The sequence below is a fragment of the Megalops cyprinoides genome, chromosome 1 (assembly GCF_013368585.1).
Source record: "Megalops cyprinoides isolate fMegCyp1 chromosome 1, fMegCyp1.pri, whole genome shotgun sequence".
NCBI classification, from domain to species: Eukaryota; Metazoa; Chordata; class Actinopteri; order Elopiformes; family Megalopidae; genus Megalops; species Megalops cyprinoides.
The window spans coordinates 66,848,092-66,868,393 of NC_050583.1; the positions used below are offsets into that span (position 1 = coordinate 66,848,092).

Sequence of the window (20,302 nt, forward strand, 5' to 3'; positions counted from 1 at the left end):
AGCGCATGGTGCACTGGGAAATGGTACCAACGATCGTGTTATGTTTTGTTGAAGTCATGCCACCTTCTTGAAAAGATCGTTAGATAGTTAATTATACAATTTGACAACTGCATTGTATTCTCTAGTGATTGCTGTAGTCATGAACGAGTGGCGTCAGAAAAAACCACTAGAGTGGTATAAATACGTTAACAAAGAAGTGATGGTGACAGCAGACGAAAAACAACAGTATCAAGGATGGGTTTTTACCGTGGACCCAGTCTCTGCAAGGTAGCTAACTTTCATTTTTCTTATAAGTTTAAATTCTGGTGACATGTTGTTGGTTATGTAAGTGTATTACTATACTGGCTAGATACGTGTATGGTTGCGAGCATTGAATGTAAATGCCAAAATTTTAGTCTTACTAAACCTTGATTAGTTGATTGAATACAGTGCTCTCAGCCAAACGGGTCCATGTTTTACTTAGCCTGCTTGGAAACTGGCTGCTCAGCGATTAAGACCGCAGTCAAATACTCAAATGTTGCCGCCGAGCTAGTTACGGTAAGTCACTATTATGTAGTATTGGAACGAATTGTTTATTAAGCTGGGTAATGTCATGCAATGATTGGTCGTAAAAAAAATCAATTGTCAAATCAATCAATTGTCAAAAAGGTTGTACAGCATTCTGAGTGGCTTGGGCACTTAACAGCGTGCAGGTGGCCAAACATACGTGTGTTGATGTGTGTGTTGAGTATGGCCGTACATAAAAACACGGCATTTCTGGAATTTCTACTGTGCTGTGCTTGTTACAGTGTCCACATTTCCCAATATTTCTTGTAGTATCGTCCTGGTGAATTTTAAGGAGACCGGGAAGGCTTCTGTCACGGCTGTGATGGGTCATGCAGTGGAAGAAGTCAAGATCCTGAGAGAAGGAGACGATGCAATGGTGGGGCGATTGAACTCTGTATTCATGCCAGAGCGAAGTAAAGTTCTCACGAAAGAGGAGTTGCAGTGCAAGAAAGAATGCGTGCGCGCATGGCTGGAGAAAAACCGGATCCCAGTTACTGAGGAGGGCGAGATGCTGTGTGTTGCTGGAGTATTAACGGTTAATCCCCCGTACGGGCCACAGGACTGCAGTAGTTCCAATGAAATTATTTTGTCTAGAGTGCAGAGTCTTTTGGAGAGTAATCCTGGGCCCGAACACAAGCAATGATGCATCCGACCTTTTATGCGAGAGAACAGCACTTGTTACTTCCATTACACAGATGTTATGTACGTTATTTTGTGCAAATTTGGTATACACCCAAGTACAGGTTTGATTTTTCTGTAATGTGATATATAGTTTTTGTGACCAAAATGTATTGTTCTTGAAGCCACAATTATATTTTTCCTATTTCAGTTAATGAAACACTTCTCTAATAAAATATAAAAGGCATACAACAAATTGATTGTTTGGATCGCAATGTTTCCTAGTCAAATAGGCTTCATGAATCCTTATTTTGCCTAATAGTATGGCTAAATAACCTCAGCCCTAAGCAAAATAGTCTTGAAAGGTAGCATTTCCATGTGGTTGAACATGTTTTTATATGAAAATCCAAATGCAATTCTGGGTGGTTATGGTCTCTCATTTTCAGTAAGAACACCTAACATGGATTTAAATATATGTATAATGCGATTTGTGCACATCATTACACTGTTGAAAACATTTCTTCCCGTGGGACCCAGAAAAAAAAATACATGTTTGCTCCTACCCATGGTTGTCCTTTGGAGCTGTGCAGCTGTAGAAATTGCACTGCTCAAAAGGATAAACATGTCATGACTTTTGAAAATTATAGATGTCCAAATGTGGGCAGCAGAGCATGTATTCTGTGCACACTACTACTGTGCTTGATAAAACCAAGGTAAAGAAAGGGGGTGGGGATGAGACTGGTGGCCCTTGATGATGATGACATGACATTGATTGGGTGGCAGCTCAGGTCTATTCTGGGGCAGTCCTGTAGCGGCTCACAGCACAGATGTGCAAGATGTGCTGGCTAGACAAAGTAAAAGGGGAAACTGTGCACACTGTTCTACATCGGCTAGCTTTGTTTCCATATTAGAATACTGTTTGATTATAACTGAACTCAGTCACATTTTATCAAGAATACTGATTAACTTACACAGTGAGTTTGTAACATAGTGCACTGAAAAAACTACAAGAAGTTAAATGCTTTCAGTTATTGTAATTATGAAAAGGATCATACATGGGATATACCGAGGAGGGAGACAAATGATAATGTGATATATGCATACAAAAAGGATGGTTATGGCAAAATAAGAAGGCAGCGCAACAATACAGGTTAAACAGGTTAAAAAAAATAAAATCAGTGGTTCTTTATAGACCAAATAAGATGTGTGTCTAAATGAGAAAACAGGTGAAAAAATAGATATCTATATTCCTTTGTATCAGATGCTATAGTGAATAAATTCTTCCACTGCCTGAAAATCCATAATTTGTCTGAATTCATCTGAATCTTGTTAAAAAGCCGAAAAAAAGAGAAATCCCCCGCACATCTAGCTAACAGCCTACCAGCATCTAAACTAATAGGAACATTTCATTGTGTTTTCACTTGCAATGATATTTGATGAAAGAAAACATTAATCTGTATGTACAGGTACACAATTCTGTACATACATACATATACACAATATGGACAAAAGTATTTGGCCACACCTGTTTTTCAGAGTTTGGGCTTATCTCCAGTGTAGGGCAATCTTAATGCTACAGCATACCAAGACATTTTAGACAATGCCATGCTTCCAACTTTGTAGCAACAGTTTGGGGAAGGCCCTTTTCTATTCCAACATGACTGTGCCCCAGTGCACAAAGCAAGGACTATAAAGACATGGTTTGATGAGTTCGGTGTGGAAGAACCTGACTGGCCCGCACAGAGCCCTGACCTCAACCCCATCCTTTGGGATGAACTGGAACAGAGATTGCGAGCCAGGACGTCTCGTCCAACATCAGTGCCTGACCTCATAAATGCTCTACAGAATGAATGGACACAAATTCCCACAGAAACACTCCAAAATCTTGTGGAAAGCCTTCCAAGAAGAGTGGAAGCTGTTATAGCTGCAAAAGGGGGACCAACTCCATATTAAAGTATACAGTATGTATTTGAATAGAATGTCATTACAGTCCCTGTTGGTGTAATGGTCAGGCATCCGAATACTTTTGTCCATATGGTGTATATTCTATTCTGTAAGTGTATACCTGAGATTCTTCTCTAGAATTTTCTACCATACAATGTAATTCTGAGGATAACAAAGCTATGTGTATGCTAGATACATTGGTATGGATATTCTCTTGCTAAATCCAACTGATCTTGTCTGCATTCTACAAAATCCATAATAGTGGCATTATTTTGACAAGTTGACAGAATGCACAGAGTGAGTGAATGGGGTCCAAACACAGAAGTGAATCCACTCACCCCTTCCATTTGTCATTATCACTCTTCTTTCAATCAGTTCGCATTGTGTAACTCCGTAGATCCTATTTCCACAACTACCTTGTAAGCTTTCTTTAAACCAGTTAGCATGCAAACTGCACATAAAGGTCTCTCTCTGAGGGACAGAAATTACAGTAATGTAACATTTCTCTTGTTACTTTGCTGTCACTGCATTGTCTGCTTGGTGCATATGGGCTGATAATGATGCAGAAGGCATTTTCTGTGTGACTCAGAGAATGACTCCTATTGGATGCGAAACAGACTGTGATATACAGTACACTGTTTGACTGCACCAGAGCCAGATGGTCAGTGTTGGCCAGAGCAAAGCTCTGCTTCTTCACATTGGCTTCCTCCCACTTCTCTCATTGAGAGACCTGGATCCACGAGGGAGAGAACACTGTTCATAGCAGATTGAGGGCAGCTTAGCGGGGATAAGCATGAATAATTAAACTAAAAGGAGGTTTTATTTATCCCTTTTCCTCAAAGAAAGACATACATGATTTGATGTGTCCTGTGCAACAGTGGGCTGTTGATGCAATGACAACATTCATTACAAATAATGGAGTCATAGATGAGACTCTCTAACTATTCTTCATAATTTTTTCATAAAATCATCATTTTTTCATAATTTTTTCAACTATTCATTCACATTGCTGAACAACATTGCACAGATAAGAAACCCTCAAATGATTAATCAAATTATATATGAGTGTATGCGCACGTGTGTATGGGTGTTAACCTACAAAAGTCTTTCAAAAATGTGTGCACTTGCTTTCTGTTACAGTTTACAAAAATTGTCTGGATTTGACTTTATCTGGATGTATAGTTTTGTTGGTGATTTAATTTGTTGAGAGACAGCATTTTTAGTGGCTGAAGTTTAGCATTCGGTGGAAAATTGAATGAGAGCTGCTGGCACTGATGGTTAGGGTTATGTCCACGCACAAGATGATGACCCAGAATAGCATGATATTACCAATGGCCAAGTCCAGGGACAGGCAGGCTCTTTGGCATTCAGGGTACCCAAATCCTGCAGTTGATGTTTTCTTCAACAATAACCACAAACTCAAGTAGAGGGTTAGTGAAATAAAGTTATGTCACCAGTAGGGGGAGCTATAAGACGTCAAATTAAACAAAGAAAGAAAAAAATTACTTGAAAATGCTCATATTTTATGATTGTGGTCAATATTTGTTCAGGAAATAGTTAAACAAACTTTTATGCAGTCAGTTATCTAAATGTTAAACCAAGTATCATGCTTTACAGAACCATGCGGGACCATTGCAGCAGCTCCGAGAACCTTCCATGGGATATACCAGTGGCACCTGTGGTGAAGAAGGGCAGAGAGACTGCAGCAAGAGAATGCAAAGTTTTGCAGACAGTTTAGTGAGGTCAGGAACAGCAAGAGGAGCCTTCACACTGTCAGGCCAGTGGCTGTCTATTGGTCGAAGACTTTAACAATCATACATGAACACACATATATGAACACACATGTATGTCTCAAAGGAGTGTCTGGCCTGAAGGCAGCATCATGTAAATCATTATCTGGCCCCTCAATTGCCCTTGGTCCCTGTGTTCAGATCATCCGAGTCTTGTACTTGTAGCTTCAACAGAAGTTCTTCCACCCCGGCGTAGTTCTCTGCTGTCATGTGAACTTTCTGCATAGTCATCTGGGTTACATCTGATCTGGATGAAGACTTGACGTTGAGCCTGCCCTCGTGTCTTGGAATGTGTGGGTCTCACACTATGGAACGATTTGGGCAACCCCCTACCAACAACACCTACTGCTTCGTCCGTCACTTTTTCTCCCTTGTCCCAAACTCCTCTCGAGCTGTCATCTGTGCCCCGCATGAGCCCTCGCAAAAAACTCAGAATCGTCGACTACTTTTGTGCCATTGGCTAACTGATCAAGAATTATTCTCCGTGTTTTACATTACTCTTGTTACTATTATGTTGTTGTGGCAGGGTAGAATAAAGACTGTCATAAATAATTAAATACCGAGATGTTTCTGCGCATGAGCAGAGAGCCTCAAAGCGGCTTCAAAGTCGCTCGTAAACCAGAAGAGTTTTGCTGTGGGAACTGGTCATATATAGTTGCTATGGTGATGTTAGCGCTACATTCTAACTAAACTTCCCTAACGTTAGCAAGAATCCAAAAATTAGCTACTAATAATCACTGAATCTAGCAAGATAAAAAAGAAGTTTAAGGTTGACTTAGTCATAATACATAAGATTGCTATGTCCGGTAAGTGTACTTTTGGCAACACAGCTAGCTAGCTGGCGAAATTGATACCGGTTAGTTAGCTAAACTAGCTAACCTCATATGATTCTCATCAATGTTAACTTGTATTATTATAAATTAGATTTAGTAGAGTATGGCAGGCCTATAAATAAGACTTAACATAAGATTAGCTGACTAACTAACACGCAAAGCATAAGCACGGTAAATTTTGAAATTATCTAGCAGCTGACTAGATGATACAAACTATAGAAATGTAGAAATGAACAGTTTGAAAAAGTCTTAAATCAAATTCATATCGCTAACCCCTGATGCTGCTAGCTTGCTAGCAAATGATATTCAAACCGTTGACGTTGGTTAATTAGGTCTAGCCAGTTAGCGCTCGCTAGAATACCAGCAAGCTTACGTTAAATAGACAAATCTCGTATACTCGATTGAGTAAACTCAGGATGTTTAAGGTTTTCTATATACACCAAGAATATACAGCAAACTATGGTACATAGCAAAAACATATTGCAGTATACATAAAGGGCAATAATTTACATATTTTGACTGAGCTAAAACAAACAAACAAAAAACAATTCTTTGTATAGGAAAACACCATAAAGCAATGGTCATATGGATTTGAGATCAAACTGTGTATGTACTGATGAAGAAGGTAATATCCATAAGAGTGATTTGAGGCAAGGCAAATAAAATATTACTGATTCTTTCTGAGTCAAAATACCTACTGTACAGGTAGAATACCTGCTAGGGATGTGTTATATACACACGTGTTGGTGGTAATGGTGACAAATATTCATCTCTTTTTTTTTTCAGAGCAGGAAAATATAGAGGATGATGTGCAACCAAAAGGTAAAGGGGCATGCTAGTTATCTATTCTAAAGCTGATTACAATTCCATTAAATAATATGTATATTTTGTTTGTAAAAACCGTGAGTTTATGTCTTTTTGTGTGTTTTAGAATCTGCAGGTTTGGTGGTGTCCTATATTTTTCCTAATGGTGACAGATATGGTAAATACTTGTTTTATAAACAGATTGATGGGTTTCTTCAATGGTCAATATAGGTTGTTTTGTCTGAGGATAATTGTGAATTTTTCATTTTCAGCTGGAGAATGCAGTAAATCATCTGAGGGGACTGTGAAGAGGGGTGGCACAGGCATCCACACATCAGCAAAGGGGCTCATTTACACTGGGGAGTGGAAGGATGACAAGGTACAATCAAGGGGTGTCATGCCGATCATTAAATCACATTGTTATTTTTTTTGTTTTATCAGAATCCTGTATCCCAAGGTGACCTGCGGTTCACATATTATCTGCTCATATAGCTGCATATTTTACTTGCAACCCCCTGGTTCCTTAACCAAGACTCCAGACTGAAGCTAAGAGTTAGTGGTCTATGATTTACCCTCCAGTGACAGAATGAGTAGTTTAATCAGTAGTAATAGTTGTGTGTTGTCTGCTTTATTGTGCTTCTTATTTTGCCCTGGATTCCCAGATGAATGGCAGTGGGAGACTGGAATATCCCTCTGGGGCGGTTTACGAAGGGGAGCTCAAGGATAACATGTTCCACGGCAAGGGGACATACACGTTCCTGAACGGGTCCAAAATCACCGGCAGCTTTAACAAGAACAAGTGGGTGAAACATGCGGTTTCTGTAGGTTGATAACGTGATTATGCGGCATAAGTACTGAGTTTGTTTCACCTATGTTTATGTAATTGTTCCCCTTTTGCATTGTAGGTTAGACGGCGAAGGAGAATACACAGACACTCAGGGGCTTGTGTGGGTAGGAAGTTTTCATGACAGATCTGTGTCAGACCTGAAATTGAAAGTCAACATGTAAATAATGAAGAGTTTGACATTAGCACATTCTTCTAGTATCACCTGTCATTGCATAATAGGGCACTAGACAGGAATGCAGTTGCATTAGAATCCACAAAACAACGAGGAAAGAGACGGCTACACTGTACATGAAACCTAAATGATCTAAATGATCACTGCTTGCTGAAAACCTAAAATGTGCCGCTTCAACATAACTACAAGTTTTCTTGTAGAAGCTCCTTACTCCACTTTATTCTGATAAATTGCTGCTTCCTGTGGTAAACAATTAAAGGTATTACTGGAGGGATTTAAAGAGGAATAAAATATACAATACTTAAATGGTATATCTGGCCTGAGATGTAAGTTACCAGTCAGTTGTGGCCCACAACAGTGGAATTTCCTATCCTGAATACACTGTCTGTGTGTGATGCAGTAGGTGTTCAGTCCATGTTGTATATCTAAGGCCCATTTGAACCTTTAGTGGTCTTGGATGTGTCTGTTTGTGGAACATGTGTGCTGAGCTGTGAAATTGGTAGTACTACCCATGAATCTTTCTGCCGGCATGTAGTGCTGTTCTTTTGCCCTTTATACAGGCAGCAAGGACTAACAACAATAGACCAACAGCTTTTAATTGCCTTTATCAGAGCGCGCTATGCAATTGACAGTTATTTTTAAGTATTAAAATTAGTATATGCTCCAAGTGCTTGCAGTTTTTGGATATGTTTTAGCCATTTCTTCAAAGCCACAAATGCAGTCATCCGGTTGAAGTCCATCGAAGTTACTACTCTCTGTTGCAGGGAATTTGTTTTCTGAATGACCTATCTGATCATTTTGCATTTTGCTTCAGTTGTGTCACGTGAAACAAGGAACATTCCTGAGATGTATGCATGAGGAGTATACATCTCCTCTGGCAACCATTCCAAATGCATTATGATCTCTTGAGATCTGCTTTGCCCTGCAAATCAATTACTTTGTTGTGCAGTTGCCCGGCCTCCCAACAAAAACAACTTGGAGGTCAGGTGACACTCAGAACATTGGGTCTCGCAGGCCTTTGAGACACGCAAGTCAGGCTCTACCTCCCAAGAGACGTGACTCCCCCTGCCCTCCGGCACCTCGTTCTGGAGGTAGCAGTATTAAATGCTGCATGGCCTGTGTCTGACATTCATGGTCTCACTGGGGAGGTGCAAAAACCTCCCTTTCCATCTGGTTCAATGTGTTGATAAAGATCCAAAAGCCTTTAATGAACTGTGAGCTTCAAGCAAACGGGACGATCCACGCGCAGCTTCCAAGAATCAGGACTTTGTTCACAGAGGGGCCTTGATTTGTGGGAACGGTGTGACCTTCAGTAAAACACAAATCTTTTGTTCAGGTTTGAACCAGCCTTTCATCCGCGATGCCCCACTGTTGCTGCAGACTGGGCACAAGGCTCAAACTTGTGACACTGGTAATAAGAAATCAATTACAAAAGTGGCAGCATAAGATAGCGTCCTGTTTTGGAGGACATTCAACAAAGGTAGAGAGATTACTCCAGTTTACTGTAGGAGACATTCTGTATTTGGAGGGAAAAAAATGCATTTTTAAGTCAGTGGGTCATAAGCCTCACATATTACAATATGTAATTTTCCAGTCTAATTAAATAGCAATTACGAGACAGAGCCAATGTGAAAAACTGTTTTAACTTATTTTTTTTTACCTTAATTATTATCACTATGATGAACAAAACATGAAATCGAAAGCTTGAAGGTGCAGGCGTCTGCAAGTTAAGAATGCACTGCAAGAGACAAAAATCCTCGAAGATGTTCAGACATCACCCACAAACATGCACAATTATTAATCCTTTCTAAGGATAACTTTGTAAGGACAGAAATGTTGCATTCAGTATTCACACAGCAGATGTCAGTCTGCATGCCTGAATACTGTATGCAACAATGACAGTTAGCGAATCATTTGTAATGAGCAAAACAACTTATGACATGAAATAAAATGTTACCTCTCTGCTGCTTGTGCTGTATGACTGGAGTCATTGTCGTCCTTCTCCTGTTTGCTAAAGTGGGCCTTAGGTTAAAGAGGAAATTGAAAAGACCCTCTAATAGTTTCTTTCTTCATGGAGAACGGATGACAGATCCTCTCCGGTGCCCTCTCGACCCCCCACCCCCCAGACCTCTGTGTACTGTACAACAAGGAGTCTGTTTGTGCGAGGCATCATCAAACTCACATGGTAAGCTAGAGATGTGCAGAGATGCGCTCTGAGTCTGGACCGTGAACACAGCGCCGGCGGAACTAAAGCCTTGCACAGAGACCCAGAGGTGGCTGGACTGTGACACCATGGAAAACGGCAAACCAAAAGGTAAATATTCTCATGGCAAACTGGGTATACTAGGGAAATTTCTCTCGTTTACAGTTTACTTTTGCGTGGGATCCATGGCTGTCTTGAGTTCAAAGTAATATTGCCAAAGTAATTCATTTTTTGGCCCTGTTATCTCATAAACAGAAAAGGCTGGTGCCTATTTTCTCATGCGTTTTCTTCAAGGTACAGAATAGCATGTTGTCTCAGTTTATTGTTTTTTAGAGTAATATTTAAAAAAAAAGAACACATAACTTGAGCTCTGTTGATGTTACACATCTGTGGTAAGTGGAAATGCTAATGCACATTTGAAACATACTTTCTTCCGCCAAGTCACAAAACGCAACTTCATAATTGCTGTTTTTAATCTATTCATCTGATCCCAGCATAATCCAAGTTAGAAAACTATGCCTGTTTCATGATGAATTTAGTCTTTTTTATTTGTGTTAGCCTCGTGTTAGCTTCTGTTTAAACAAAAACTTAAATAGTAGTATATTTGCAATGTCAATGAAGTTACGGTCATATCTGTTACATTTAACAACCTATAATTTAAAAGATCGTGGGACACTGTCATGAAATAGTGTATGAAGAGTAACAAATTTCTTCACAGCCATTATTTGTCTGGGCATTAGTTGTCTGAGCTGTTTCAAAAATCTATTTTATTGCAAGTACATGTAGTATTAGTTAATCCGTTTTAAGACTATTTCTCAAATGATGTGTACAAATAAGTTTTTTCTGTTTTTCTAATTATTTGTCTGTGGTGTAATTTTTGTATGCTGTTTAAGTGATTTTTGTTCTTATCTTGGAATTATATAAATGAGTAAACGCATCAAATACCTTTTTAAAAAGATACATCATACACATAGCATTTTGTGATTTTCACAGAAAAATGTGCATTTTTTTATTGAAGTCTGAGTAATCAATCATTTCTATAATAATAATAACAATTCATTTCAAGTTCCTCTGAAAAGAAATATGCAAACAATTATGCAAAACATGTTTATGAAACACAATTTTAAAAAAAGAAAGACAAGTAGAAAACATGAAAGCAGTAGGGATTCAAAAGGTTATGAAATGAATATTGTTAATACTTTAATTAACCATTACCCTTTCAATTTAGTCAAGGCTGTGAAATTGGAAACTAAGTTGCACAGCATGGTGCGTAGCCCTAGTCCTTTCTGTCATTTGTCTCCTAGAGATACTTACTATTTTTATGACACTATTTTTTATAATTCTCACTGAGCTCTAACTGAAGCCTGTTTTTACTTTTAGACCAAGATAAAGACATGGATGAGTTGAACTTGCAGATTGCTCAGGTAGATGGATACAAACTGTCTTCAATGTACATGATGACAACCAAAGATCATTTGCAGTGCTTTCCCAGTCATAACTGCATCTTCATGTCTGTTGCTGAATGTGCCTCAGCATGAGCTGTAAAATAGGGCATTTGTAGCATTAAATTTAAAGTTGGAGCAGCAAGATAGCTTTCACATGACTAGGTCTTGAGAGAAGCAGAGCAGAGCAGGCATTCTGAATCAGACCCTTTTCACATGAGCTTATTCACTTATCTCTTCTGTTTAAATTGAATAATTACCTCAGAACTACAGCTTCACAAAAAAAAAAACAAGACTCAGTGTGAGTATCTCAGCAAAAAGTAGCCGCAGGAACTGGGACACTGGAACAACAACAAGAGAGATGATCGAGGCAGCTCCGCCGTGAATTTCTGTGTGTTCCGGAAACGATTCCTCCGCAAAAATTATCCCCGACTCTCCTGTCACGTAATTGCATTACCCTCAAACGGTGCTTGACCGATGCCTTAGAAGACATGTGTGGCTTGCGACTGGAATGTGGCAGCTGGATGCGTGATGTATGGGAAAGTCCAGGATACTGCCATTCCTACTTAAGTCAATTAATGAAGACCAGCTGCCAAAGTCACACCACTGCCTCTGCTGTTATTCTCTCATCTTCATACTTTCACTTCTTCCATTGTGGCCTTGCCCTGTTTCCTCTCCCCTTTTTCGCCTTCCTACCCTGACACGCTCTCCCCTCTGACCTTTGACCTTGCGCGCAGCTGCAAGCCATGGCAGTGGAGCTGAAGGGAGGTCTAATGGGAGCAATGCAGGATCTCTCCGTGCTAAAGCAAAGGGGCAGCAGCCTGGAGGAGAGAATGAGAGGGTACCAGAAGGACACAGAGGAGAAAATACTGGGCATAAAAAACTCCCTCAACACCTTCAAGGTACTTTTTTTTTCCTATATTGCTGAATCAAGGTCTTGATGGTTAACTGGTGTCAATAGTAAATGGCTGTCTGTCATTTTGTTGAATTATATGGTACCTCTGAGGACATTTTTGTGGTACCCTTCCAATACAGCTCTAGTGAAATGCTTTATGGGATGTAAGTCATGGGTTTACCTCGGGCGTTTTTAAATCAACAACATATAACATTGCAGATCTTGCGGTAAGGCTTCTTTACCCAAAGGTGGGTTTCCAGCATTTTCACTGAGGCTCAGCCTTTTGCTGCTCTTATCCCAGTTGTGTCCTTGCAATGTCATTTCATTTAACTACTTTTCATAGCCACATGAAAACATGATGCCTGCCATACAATGTGACGGTGCAGGTGTTGGCCCCCACACCAATAACAGCAATAGCTCCATGTTGTAAACAGGAGGATCTGAGTGCCACACTGTCCCAGATCAAAGAGGTCAACAGCAAGCACACAGAGATGCAGCGGGGCCTGGAGCTCTACCAAGCAGAGGTGGGAAGGCAGCTTCTATCTTGCCAGCGAAGGTAGGGAAGAGGCCACAGCTTACTTACCCTCTTAATACAATCTACAAACCCCTGATTTCACTGACGTCAGTTGTAAACGTCTCTTTAGTTGTTGTTTTTTTTTTCCTTTCACAGGAAAAGCTCAAAGGAGGACGTTTTTCCTGATAGCCAGCGGAGTTTCTCCAGTGAGACAGAGCACAACGTCATCCAGCACTATTTTGCAAGTCTGACAAACAGCTCACCCCAGCAGAGTGCAGCCTCCATACAAAGTAAATACTGGAGTGAGGCAGCATACAACACACATGTTAGTCTTGCCTAGCAACAGTATGTTCATTCACAAAAATAAACATGAAAAAATATTTGCTCTTTAGAAGCTGGCAAAGAGAACACTACCCTTTTTGTTTCTGGGGGAACATGGAGAACCAACTGATGTACAGGGTCACTGAACTTCTCCCTTTACAAAGTAAATGCTTTCTATAGAAATAAAATGTCTTGTTTGTGTTCACATACCTACTAAGAGACATAGCCCATGTCTCAGCATATGCCTCTTTAAGCCACATTTGCTTCAGGCCTAGGTTTCACTTTAATGCAGGTCTGCCCATTACTGAGCCAGAGGAGGGCCAGAGGATGGGTCTTTACATAATAAGACACCATGTGACAGCTCGCTGTCAATCCAGGAGGAGGAAGCATTTAGTGATCATGTTTGGATTCTATTTTTTCCACTCTTCAGCCACAAATTTGGAGCAGGATGTCAATTGTTACCAGCAAGGCCTGCCCAAGTGCCCTGTCTGGATAGAACAGAAGAACGCCCCTGAGGGACAAATGTGTCAGGACAAAAGTAAGTGACACAGCTGTCTCATAGTACAGACTTGCCAGAGTTGAGCACCTGTCCACTACTACAGAACAAATACTGGTGCAGACCTGGGTTCAGAAGTTCATTGTGCAATAAAACCATGATATTTTTTAATTGTTTTGTGTGTATTGAGCATCCACTTGCTGAACGGCCCTCCCTGACATATCCTGTCCTGTCCCATTTGTGAGAAGACAAGAGACAGACTGCAGCCCTGGAACTGTTGGAATCTGAGAGAGTGTACGTGTCTTACCTGTCCCTACTCCTCAAGGCCAACATCACCTTCAATGGATCTGAAGCCATTCACCACAAGGACAAGAGGTAACTGATTTGGTCTTATGCAGCCAATGTAAAGGTTATTTTACAAAAGGTTAACAACTGCATAGCTATTTAAATTCATTTAAACTAAACAGTTGGTCTTCTGTAGCTTTGTAATCCTCAGAATTACATTGTATGGTAGAAAATTCTAGAGAAGAATCTCAGGTGTACACTTACAGAATATTATATACACTATATGGACAAAAGTATTCGTACGCCTGACCATTACATTGTAATGACATTGTATTCAAATACATATACTTTAATATGGAGTTGGTCCCCCTTTTGCAGCTATAATAGTTTCCACTCTTCTTGGAAGGCTTTCCACAAGATTTTGGAGTGTTTCTGTGGGAATTTGTGCCCATTCATTCTGTAGAGCATTTATGAGGTTATGAGGTTGGACGAGAAGGCCTGGCACGCAATCTCCGTTCCAGTTCATCCCAAAGGTGCTCGATGGGGTTGAGGTCAGGGCTCTGTGCAGGCCAGTCAAGTTCTTCCACACCGAACTCATCAAACCATGTCTTTATAGTCCTTGCTTTGTGCACTGGGGCACAGTCATGTTGGAATAGAAAAGGGCCTTCCCCAAACTGTTGCCACAAAGTTTGGAAGCATAGCATTGTTCAAAATGTCTTGGTATGCTGAAGCATTAAGATTGCCCTTCACTGGAGTTAAGCGGCCTAGCCCAAACCCTGAAAAACAGGTGTGGCCAAATATTTTTGTCCATATAGTGTACACTGAATAAAAAAATGCTCCCATCATTATATTCTGAATATGACAAGTAATTACTGCAGTATGACATTGTGACTCCCATTTGTCTTATAAACTGTTAGAAGATATTCTGTGTACCCCTTACAACAACAGTTATAGCTCCTATTAACAGTGCTACAATGGGAGAGCATGACATACAGGGTCAAATGTATATGTAGCTGAACATACATACATGTTTGTATGTATGTTCAGCAAACATACAGCACATGTTTGTAGGTGCTCTGATAGTAGGAAAAAAAACATTAGTCTTATCACTAGTTGGTATAGTATGATGACTACAGGCCTCAACAAACATTCTGACAAATTGAATTTTGGCTTGGCTTGTTAGTAACTGAGGCTGTGTAAATGCATCTCACACAAGCTTTTTCAAACCACCACCGAGCCAACGCTAATTCAGGGGTCTATAGTTTATTAGATTACACTCAGGGGAGACAAAAAATAGTGAGGCACAGGAAATTATTCTATTAAATACTGCTCTGCTCAGAGGATGCATCACTTAGAGTTACCATTGAGACAGGTTTTACATCTTACAATGAGACAGTGTTTAAAAGCTAAGGAAGAAATGCATTAAAGAAATAATTCTAAGATGTAGCTTATCTGTTTTTGTTTGTGATGGTAGCAACTGACTGTTCAAAAAAAATGTGATACACTTTTATATATTTAGCCTTATTCATCTAGATGTGCATACATGTAAATGTTCTAAGCTTTGTTAAATTTGTTTTTGTTTTTTACTCAGAATAATTATATATTTGGATGTACTTGTTTTCTGTGTGAAGTATGTGTGAATGTTCTGACATCAGCAGCAAACAGTTGTAAATTGCTTAAGCAAATATAGTTAACTGAATGATAACACGTTTGACAAGGCATTTCAGCTTTCGCAACTGGTGGAGTTGCGAATAGTTCACAAACTTTGGATTCATTGGTGCTGCAGAACCTTGCAAATCCCTGAGAGGAGAATGTTTCTTCCTGGTAAATGTCAGAGGGGGGGGGGTTGCTTTGAGGTCAGCTTGTTGAGATCATAGGAACCACTGACCCTGGCAGCATTTGTTGGGCAGAAGCCACGTCATTGGGCCTTTTGGCTGACGTACCTGTTTTGACTTGCTCATATGGCACATCCTCTCCTGCTGACTGGCTCTTTTGTTCTAAAGTGCATCCATGTGCTTGGGGAGGCATCTGAGCAGCGTGTGACGGTGGGAAGTCATGCACACGTCCTGACCCGGAGCACATGACGGGACCATGTGCAGGGTCGTATCTGCCCATCAGCAGCTCCTCTACAACCCGTGGGCCTGGCTCCATGTGTCCGGCGAGTCCACATTACTTAACTGTCCCCACGGTTACCCGCAGCCCATCCAGTGAGGGCCTCAGCAGAGATGGGATGGCGATCGTAGACGTGATGCCACTTGTCCACGGCGGTGCGCCGTTTAGAGCTTTTCTGTGTTTTCGCCTTGCAGGCCCTTCCCTAGCTCCCTGCGTTTCCTCATCCAGCAGCACCTGGAGCTCCTCCACACCCTACAGGAGCGTGTGCTCAGGCGCCAGTGGCAAGGCATCATGGGAGATGTCTTCATGAGGCTAACCAGTAAAGAGGTACCGTAACAGAGCCGGCGCCGGGGGCAGTCGCAGGGAAAAGTGACGCGAGAACAGCGAAGGAACTCAACTGAACAGCAAACGAATCACTTCCCTGATGATCGTTGAGTGATTCAGATTGTTTTCCTGCTGCAGTGGATTGACAGGGGAAGATTCATTTAGGTTATCAACTGCAAATTAAGGCTTGTGAGAGGATAGAGGGCAGTCAGTCAGAGGGAGACAGGATCAATGGAGAGACTACCTGATCAGTTATTCTGCTGCACATGGAGGTGATGTGCATATATGTTTCCACCTCACGTTTTTTCCTCATGGTTGCTTTTTTTTTTTTTGCAAATGGTCTTCTTTTTTCCATTACAGAGCGATTTTCTTGACTACTATGTAGCGTACCTGAAGGAACTGCCTGAGTGCCTGTCTGTGGTCAATATGTACAGCGCCACCTCTCTTGAAGCAGCTGGTCTGTTTGAGGTAAAGGTTGTGTGTATGTGCAGTGAAAGGGAGCCTGCACGTATCATCTTCTCTTCACCAGAGATGCTTTAAGCAGTGCTTGTTCTTGAGAGCAAATGATTCAAGGTTTTATATCATTGACCTTTGTTCTTTGAACTGGGCACCTTTCATATGATCTTATCAATGCTTAATAATGCAAAATCAACTAAACTTTGTTCAATCATGTGTAGCGCATCTGGCAGCTACTAAGGTTCTGCCCATCCTTAGCGTCTCATTCTATTATTTATTTGCTTAGCAGACAACCTTATCATGTGGCTTACATTTTTACAAAGTATCAATTTATACTGCAATACATGTACTGAAGTAATTCAATTTAAGAGTAAGAACTTTGCTCATGGGGACAATGGCAGTGGACCACCGGGGAACTGAACTGCAACTTCAGGTTACAACCTAGCTCTTTGTGTTATGCCAAACTGGTACTTTAATGACATTAATCCAATCAAATAGCTTCAATTTGCCATTTCAGGGTGATGTCATTGGAGATGAGAATGGACCTCCCCTCCACACTCTACTCCTCCAACCAGTGCAGCGCATCCCGGAATACCTTCTGCTTCTCCAGGTGATGTGCCTTGGCATACAAACACCTAGCCTCTGTCTTAACTTGCTGTGCTAGGGATGATACTGACAGAGCCTCAGCAGAAATTAAAGGAGGAGACTCAATTTGGTTTTGGAGGAAAAAAAACACCTGCTCATGGCATAGTATACGTATTGTCATTCTGTACGCTGATGACGATGACAATGACTTATTTTGGATAGTTGAGACAAGTCAACGGTGATGGTGTAGCAGACCATGGGCATTTGTCACTCCAATCCCCCTCTGACTAAGACAGTCTTGCTTGGTTGTAGAACTTGTTGAAGCAGACGGACACCGAGCACCCAGATTACTTCCTGCTGCTGATCTGCATCCAGCAGTTCAGGGCCTTCACTGGTCAGTACAGCCACCTCCTCCAGCACAATGAAGACCTGCTGCTGCAGAACAGGAGAGAGCTCAGAAGGTGAGGCCTGAGGCAGCAGTTACTGAGTTTACTTACTTGCACATGGTCACACTGTGGTTATGGACTGTAACAGTATTAATGTGCCAACCTACCTAGGCAGCATTGAATTACTGGATAAAATGGAGTGTCATGCCATCTGTGCTCATGTGCTCACCAGTGTCACCTTGTGCAGAATGTCGTCTTCTACATCAGATCTAGAACACAGTACTTTATTAAGCTGACTGACTGTGGCATACAGGCCGATCAGCCAGGGTTCCCCCTCAACTCCATCGGAGCCTTACTGTGTGTCTTGTTACTTGTTTGCTTATCACACCCATTCACGTCTGTCCATTTTTGTGTGGCTCTGCCTTCCTTCAACCCGAAGACAACATACGAACCAGGTGAAGAGGAGCAAGCAGAGGCTGCTGGAGCAGATGCGGTGCGAGCGCCTCCAGGACTGGGAGGCTGAGTCACGGCGCTGCGACTCCGCGGATGGGCCGCAGAGGGCCTTCTTCCCTGCTGACGCAGACCCGCGCCGCGTATCCCCTGCGCTGCAGAGCATCCCGGAGAAGGAGAGGGAGGCCTCGGCTGAGCGGAGCTCTTGCAAGCGCCCTCCCCCGGGCACCGCGCTGGCCGACGCAAGGGGGGAGTTCCTGCTGCCCGCGGAGGCCCCAGACTCGGAGGGGCTCTATGAGGATGGGGATTCCCTCCGCAACGTCTTGCTCTTTGAGAACTGCTCCACCGCCTCCTCTGACTCCAGCATTGACATTGCATTTGTACGTTGTCCCAAGAGCCACGGTAGGGAACCCTTCGGCGGGGGCCAGGGCAGGTTCCCTGGCCGGGGCTGCGTGTCGCCGGACGAAATTGGGCTGACACGGCATCGCCCTCTGCAGGCCGTGCAGCGCAAAAGCAAATCCCTGAATGGCCTGCAGCTGGACAGTCCGCTCAACAACGATAACGGCCCTGTGGACTTTGAGATGAACTCCAAAGGCCCCCACAGAGGGCAGCATGCCAGGCTGGAGAGGCAGTCCAGCAGGGGCTCCGCTGGCCACAAGGCACAAAGGAGCATCAGCCCCCCGCAGAAGCTGGATGCCGATGGGCGTACTGCCACCGAGGAGCTCCAGAGAGACCACCACAAGGTGGCGTCGCCCTCCCCCTCTCTCTCATCCCAGGCCACCATCGCTAAACTTCAGCTAACCAACCCTGTTGTGAGTCAAAAGATACATACTAGAGGAATTTCAGCTTTTCAACTGTAAACATTACAAGTGCCGTGTCCTGTGATACAGAACAGGTTACATATTGAGGTTTAATGAAGACTGTGTCAAGTAAAAAGCTGACCTGTTCTTGCCCTACAGGACTGTGGAGGCCAGTCTTGGATGGACGACTCTAGATGGAGACGAGGCTCAGAGGAGAATGGACAGGCCTTCTTCAGCGAGAGGAGCCGGAAACAGGACCAGAAAGGGGGCTTCAGAAGCTCTTTCAAAAAACTCTTCAAGAAGAAGTAGGTGTCCTCTTGTCATCTGCATACTTCCTCTAAGCAGCACCTTCAGCATCTTCTTAATGGACTGGATGTCCCCTGCTGTTCTAAATCTTGCTTTACTGTCATATCTGGTTGAATAAATTTTTAAAATTAGTTTATTCTTGTCACAGGCTGCCTTCAACACACCGGAAAATACCGTAGTTCAGCTTGGGTGCGCTTAGGTGCTTCAGAATGAAAATGCCTCAGTTGACATCACTGCTTCTCAACAAAGTGACAATACTCGTGTCATTAAGGTGTTCTCTGGCTCTCCTTTCAGGTCAGGCGGAGAGAGTAAGGACAAGATCAATGAAAAGACTGAGTCCCAGGCATACACTGACCATGAGCCTATTAAGACTCCTCAGGTGGCTCGACTTGCTGATGTTGACAGGGGAACAGCAGTGTAAACCCACAGTGCCCTCTACAGGAGAAAAGAAGGCTCTACTGTATAAAACACTGCTTTACAGCAGAAGAACCGTACTGTTCACTGAAGTGCAAATGTTGTAAAAATGTAAATGCTCTCTTTGAGTGCCCTTTGGTGACAAGTTGGATCATTTACTTGGATTTACTTAATTTGGAAAAATTAATGATAGGATACAAACCATTTTCAGGTAAATAAGCAATCTTCATCATTACATAATCCAGAGAAAGAAATTAAATCATGCTCAATGGTTCTTCATTTTTTACAGGTTGATATTACAGTTAACATTCCAGCATTTCATTGATGCTTTTACAATCTGAATTAGTTTTGTATTATATTTGTTTTGTATATTTCCTTATAATTTCACCCAAAGAAAAAGATTTTTTGAGTATTGTACCTTCTGACCTTAACCTAATGTGAAAAGAAAAGAGAATCCACTCATAAGGTCACAAGCTAAGATCTTGTCTTCAGGTTGCACTAAAACATTTTTTAATTGCAGATTTAAAAGCATGAAAATACAATCATGGGATTTTGTTGGATTTGTACAGTTCAAGTAGCTCACAGTTTAGCAAGCTGAGGATATCTTTCATTTTTACTGTCTTGCTTTCGTTGTTTAGCTGCTGTCATCGTTGTTTAGACTGTCTCGAAACCATGGTGACAGTGACGTTTCTATTATCCTCCAATCAGGAGTGCATACAGTTACTAACACTGAACAGAGTCATTTTGGTGGGGGGGGGG

The 20,302-nt window shown here is 41.9% G+C and overlaps 3 protein-coding genes across 3 annotated transcripts; all 3 read left to right on the plus strand.

Annotated features, from left to right (window-relative positions):
* Positions 1 to 16: 16 nt before the first annotated feature.
* Positions 17 to 1,348, plus strand: gemin6 (gem (nuclear organelle) associated protein 6). Its single transcript, XM_036550934.1, has 2 exons — positions 17 to 267; positions 817 to 1,348. Exons 1-2 carry the CDS (start codon positions 140 to 142, stop codon positions 1,187 to 1,189), a joined length of 501 nt encoding a protein of 166 aa, XP_036406827.1. The 5' UTR covers positions 17 to 139; the 3' UTR covers positions 1,190 to 1,348.
* Positions 1,349 to 5,572: 4,224 nt separating this feature from the next.
* Positions 5,573 to 7,654, plus strand: morn2 (MORN repeat containing 2). Its single transcript, XM_036520623.1, has 6 exons — positions 5,573 to 5,704; positions 6,518 to 6,553; positions 6,663 to 6,713; positions 6,808 to 6,914; positions 7,198 to 7,334; positions 7,441 to 7,654. Exons 1-6 carry the CDS (start codon positions 5,698 to 5,700, stop codon positions 7,541 to 7,543), a joined length of 441 nt encoding a protein of 146 aa, XP_036376516.1. The 5' UTR covers positions 5,573 to 5,697; the 3' UTR covers positions 7,544 to 7,654.
* A 2,192-nt stretch (positions 7,655 to 9,846) lies between these two features.
* Positions 9,847 to 19,550, plus strand: LOC118794822 (rho guanine nucleotide exchange factor 33-like). The gene is made up of 13 exons (XM_036553136.1): positions 9,847 to 9,868; positions 11,138 to 11,181; positions 11,937 to 12,101; positions 12,529 to 12,650; positions 12,765 to 12,898; positions 13,674 to 13,800; positions 16,017 to 16,149; positions 16,507 to 16,614; positions 17,120 to 17,212; positions 17,500 to 17,648; positions 18,013 to 18,835; positions 18,983 to 19,128; positions 19,424 to 19,550. The coding sequence occupies exons 1-13, from the start codon at positions 9,847 to 9,849 to the stop codon at positions 19,548 to 19,550; spliced, it is 2,193 nt and encodes a 730-aa protein (XP_036409029.1).
* The last annotated feature ends 752 nt before the right edge of the window (positions 19,551 to 20,302 follow it).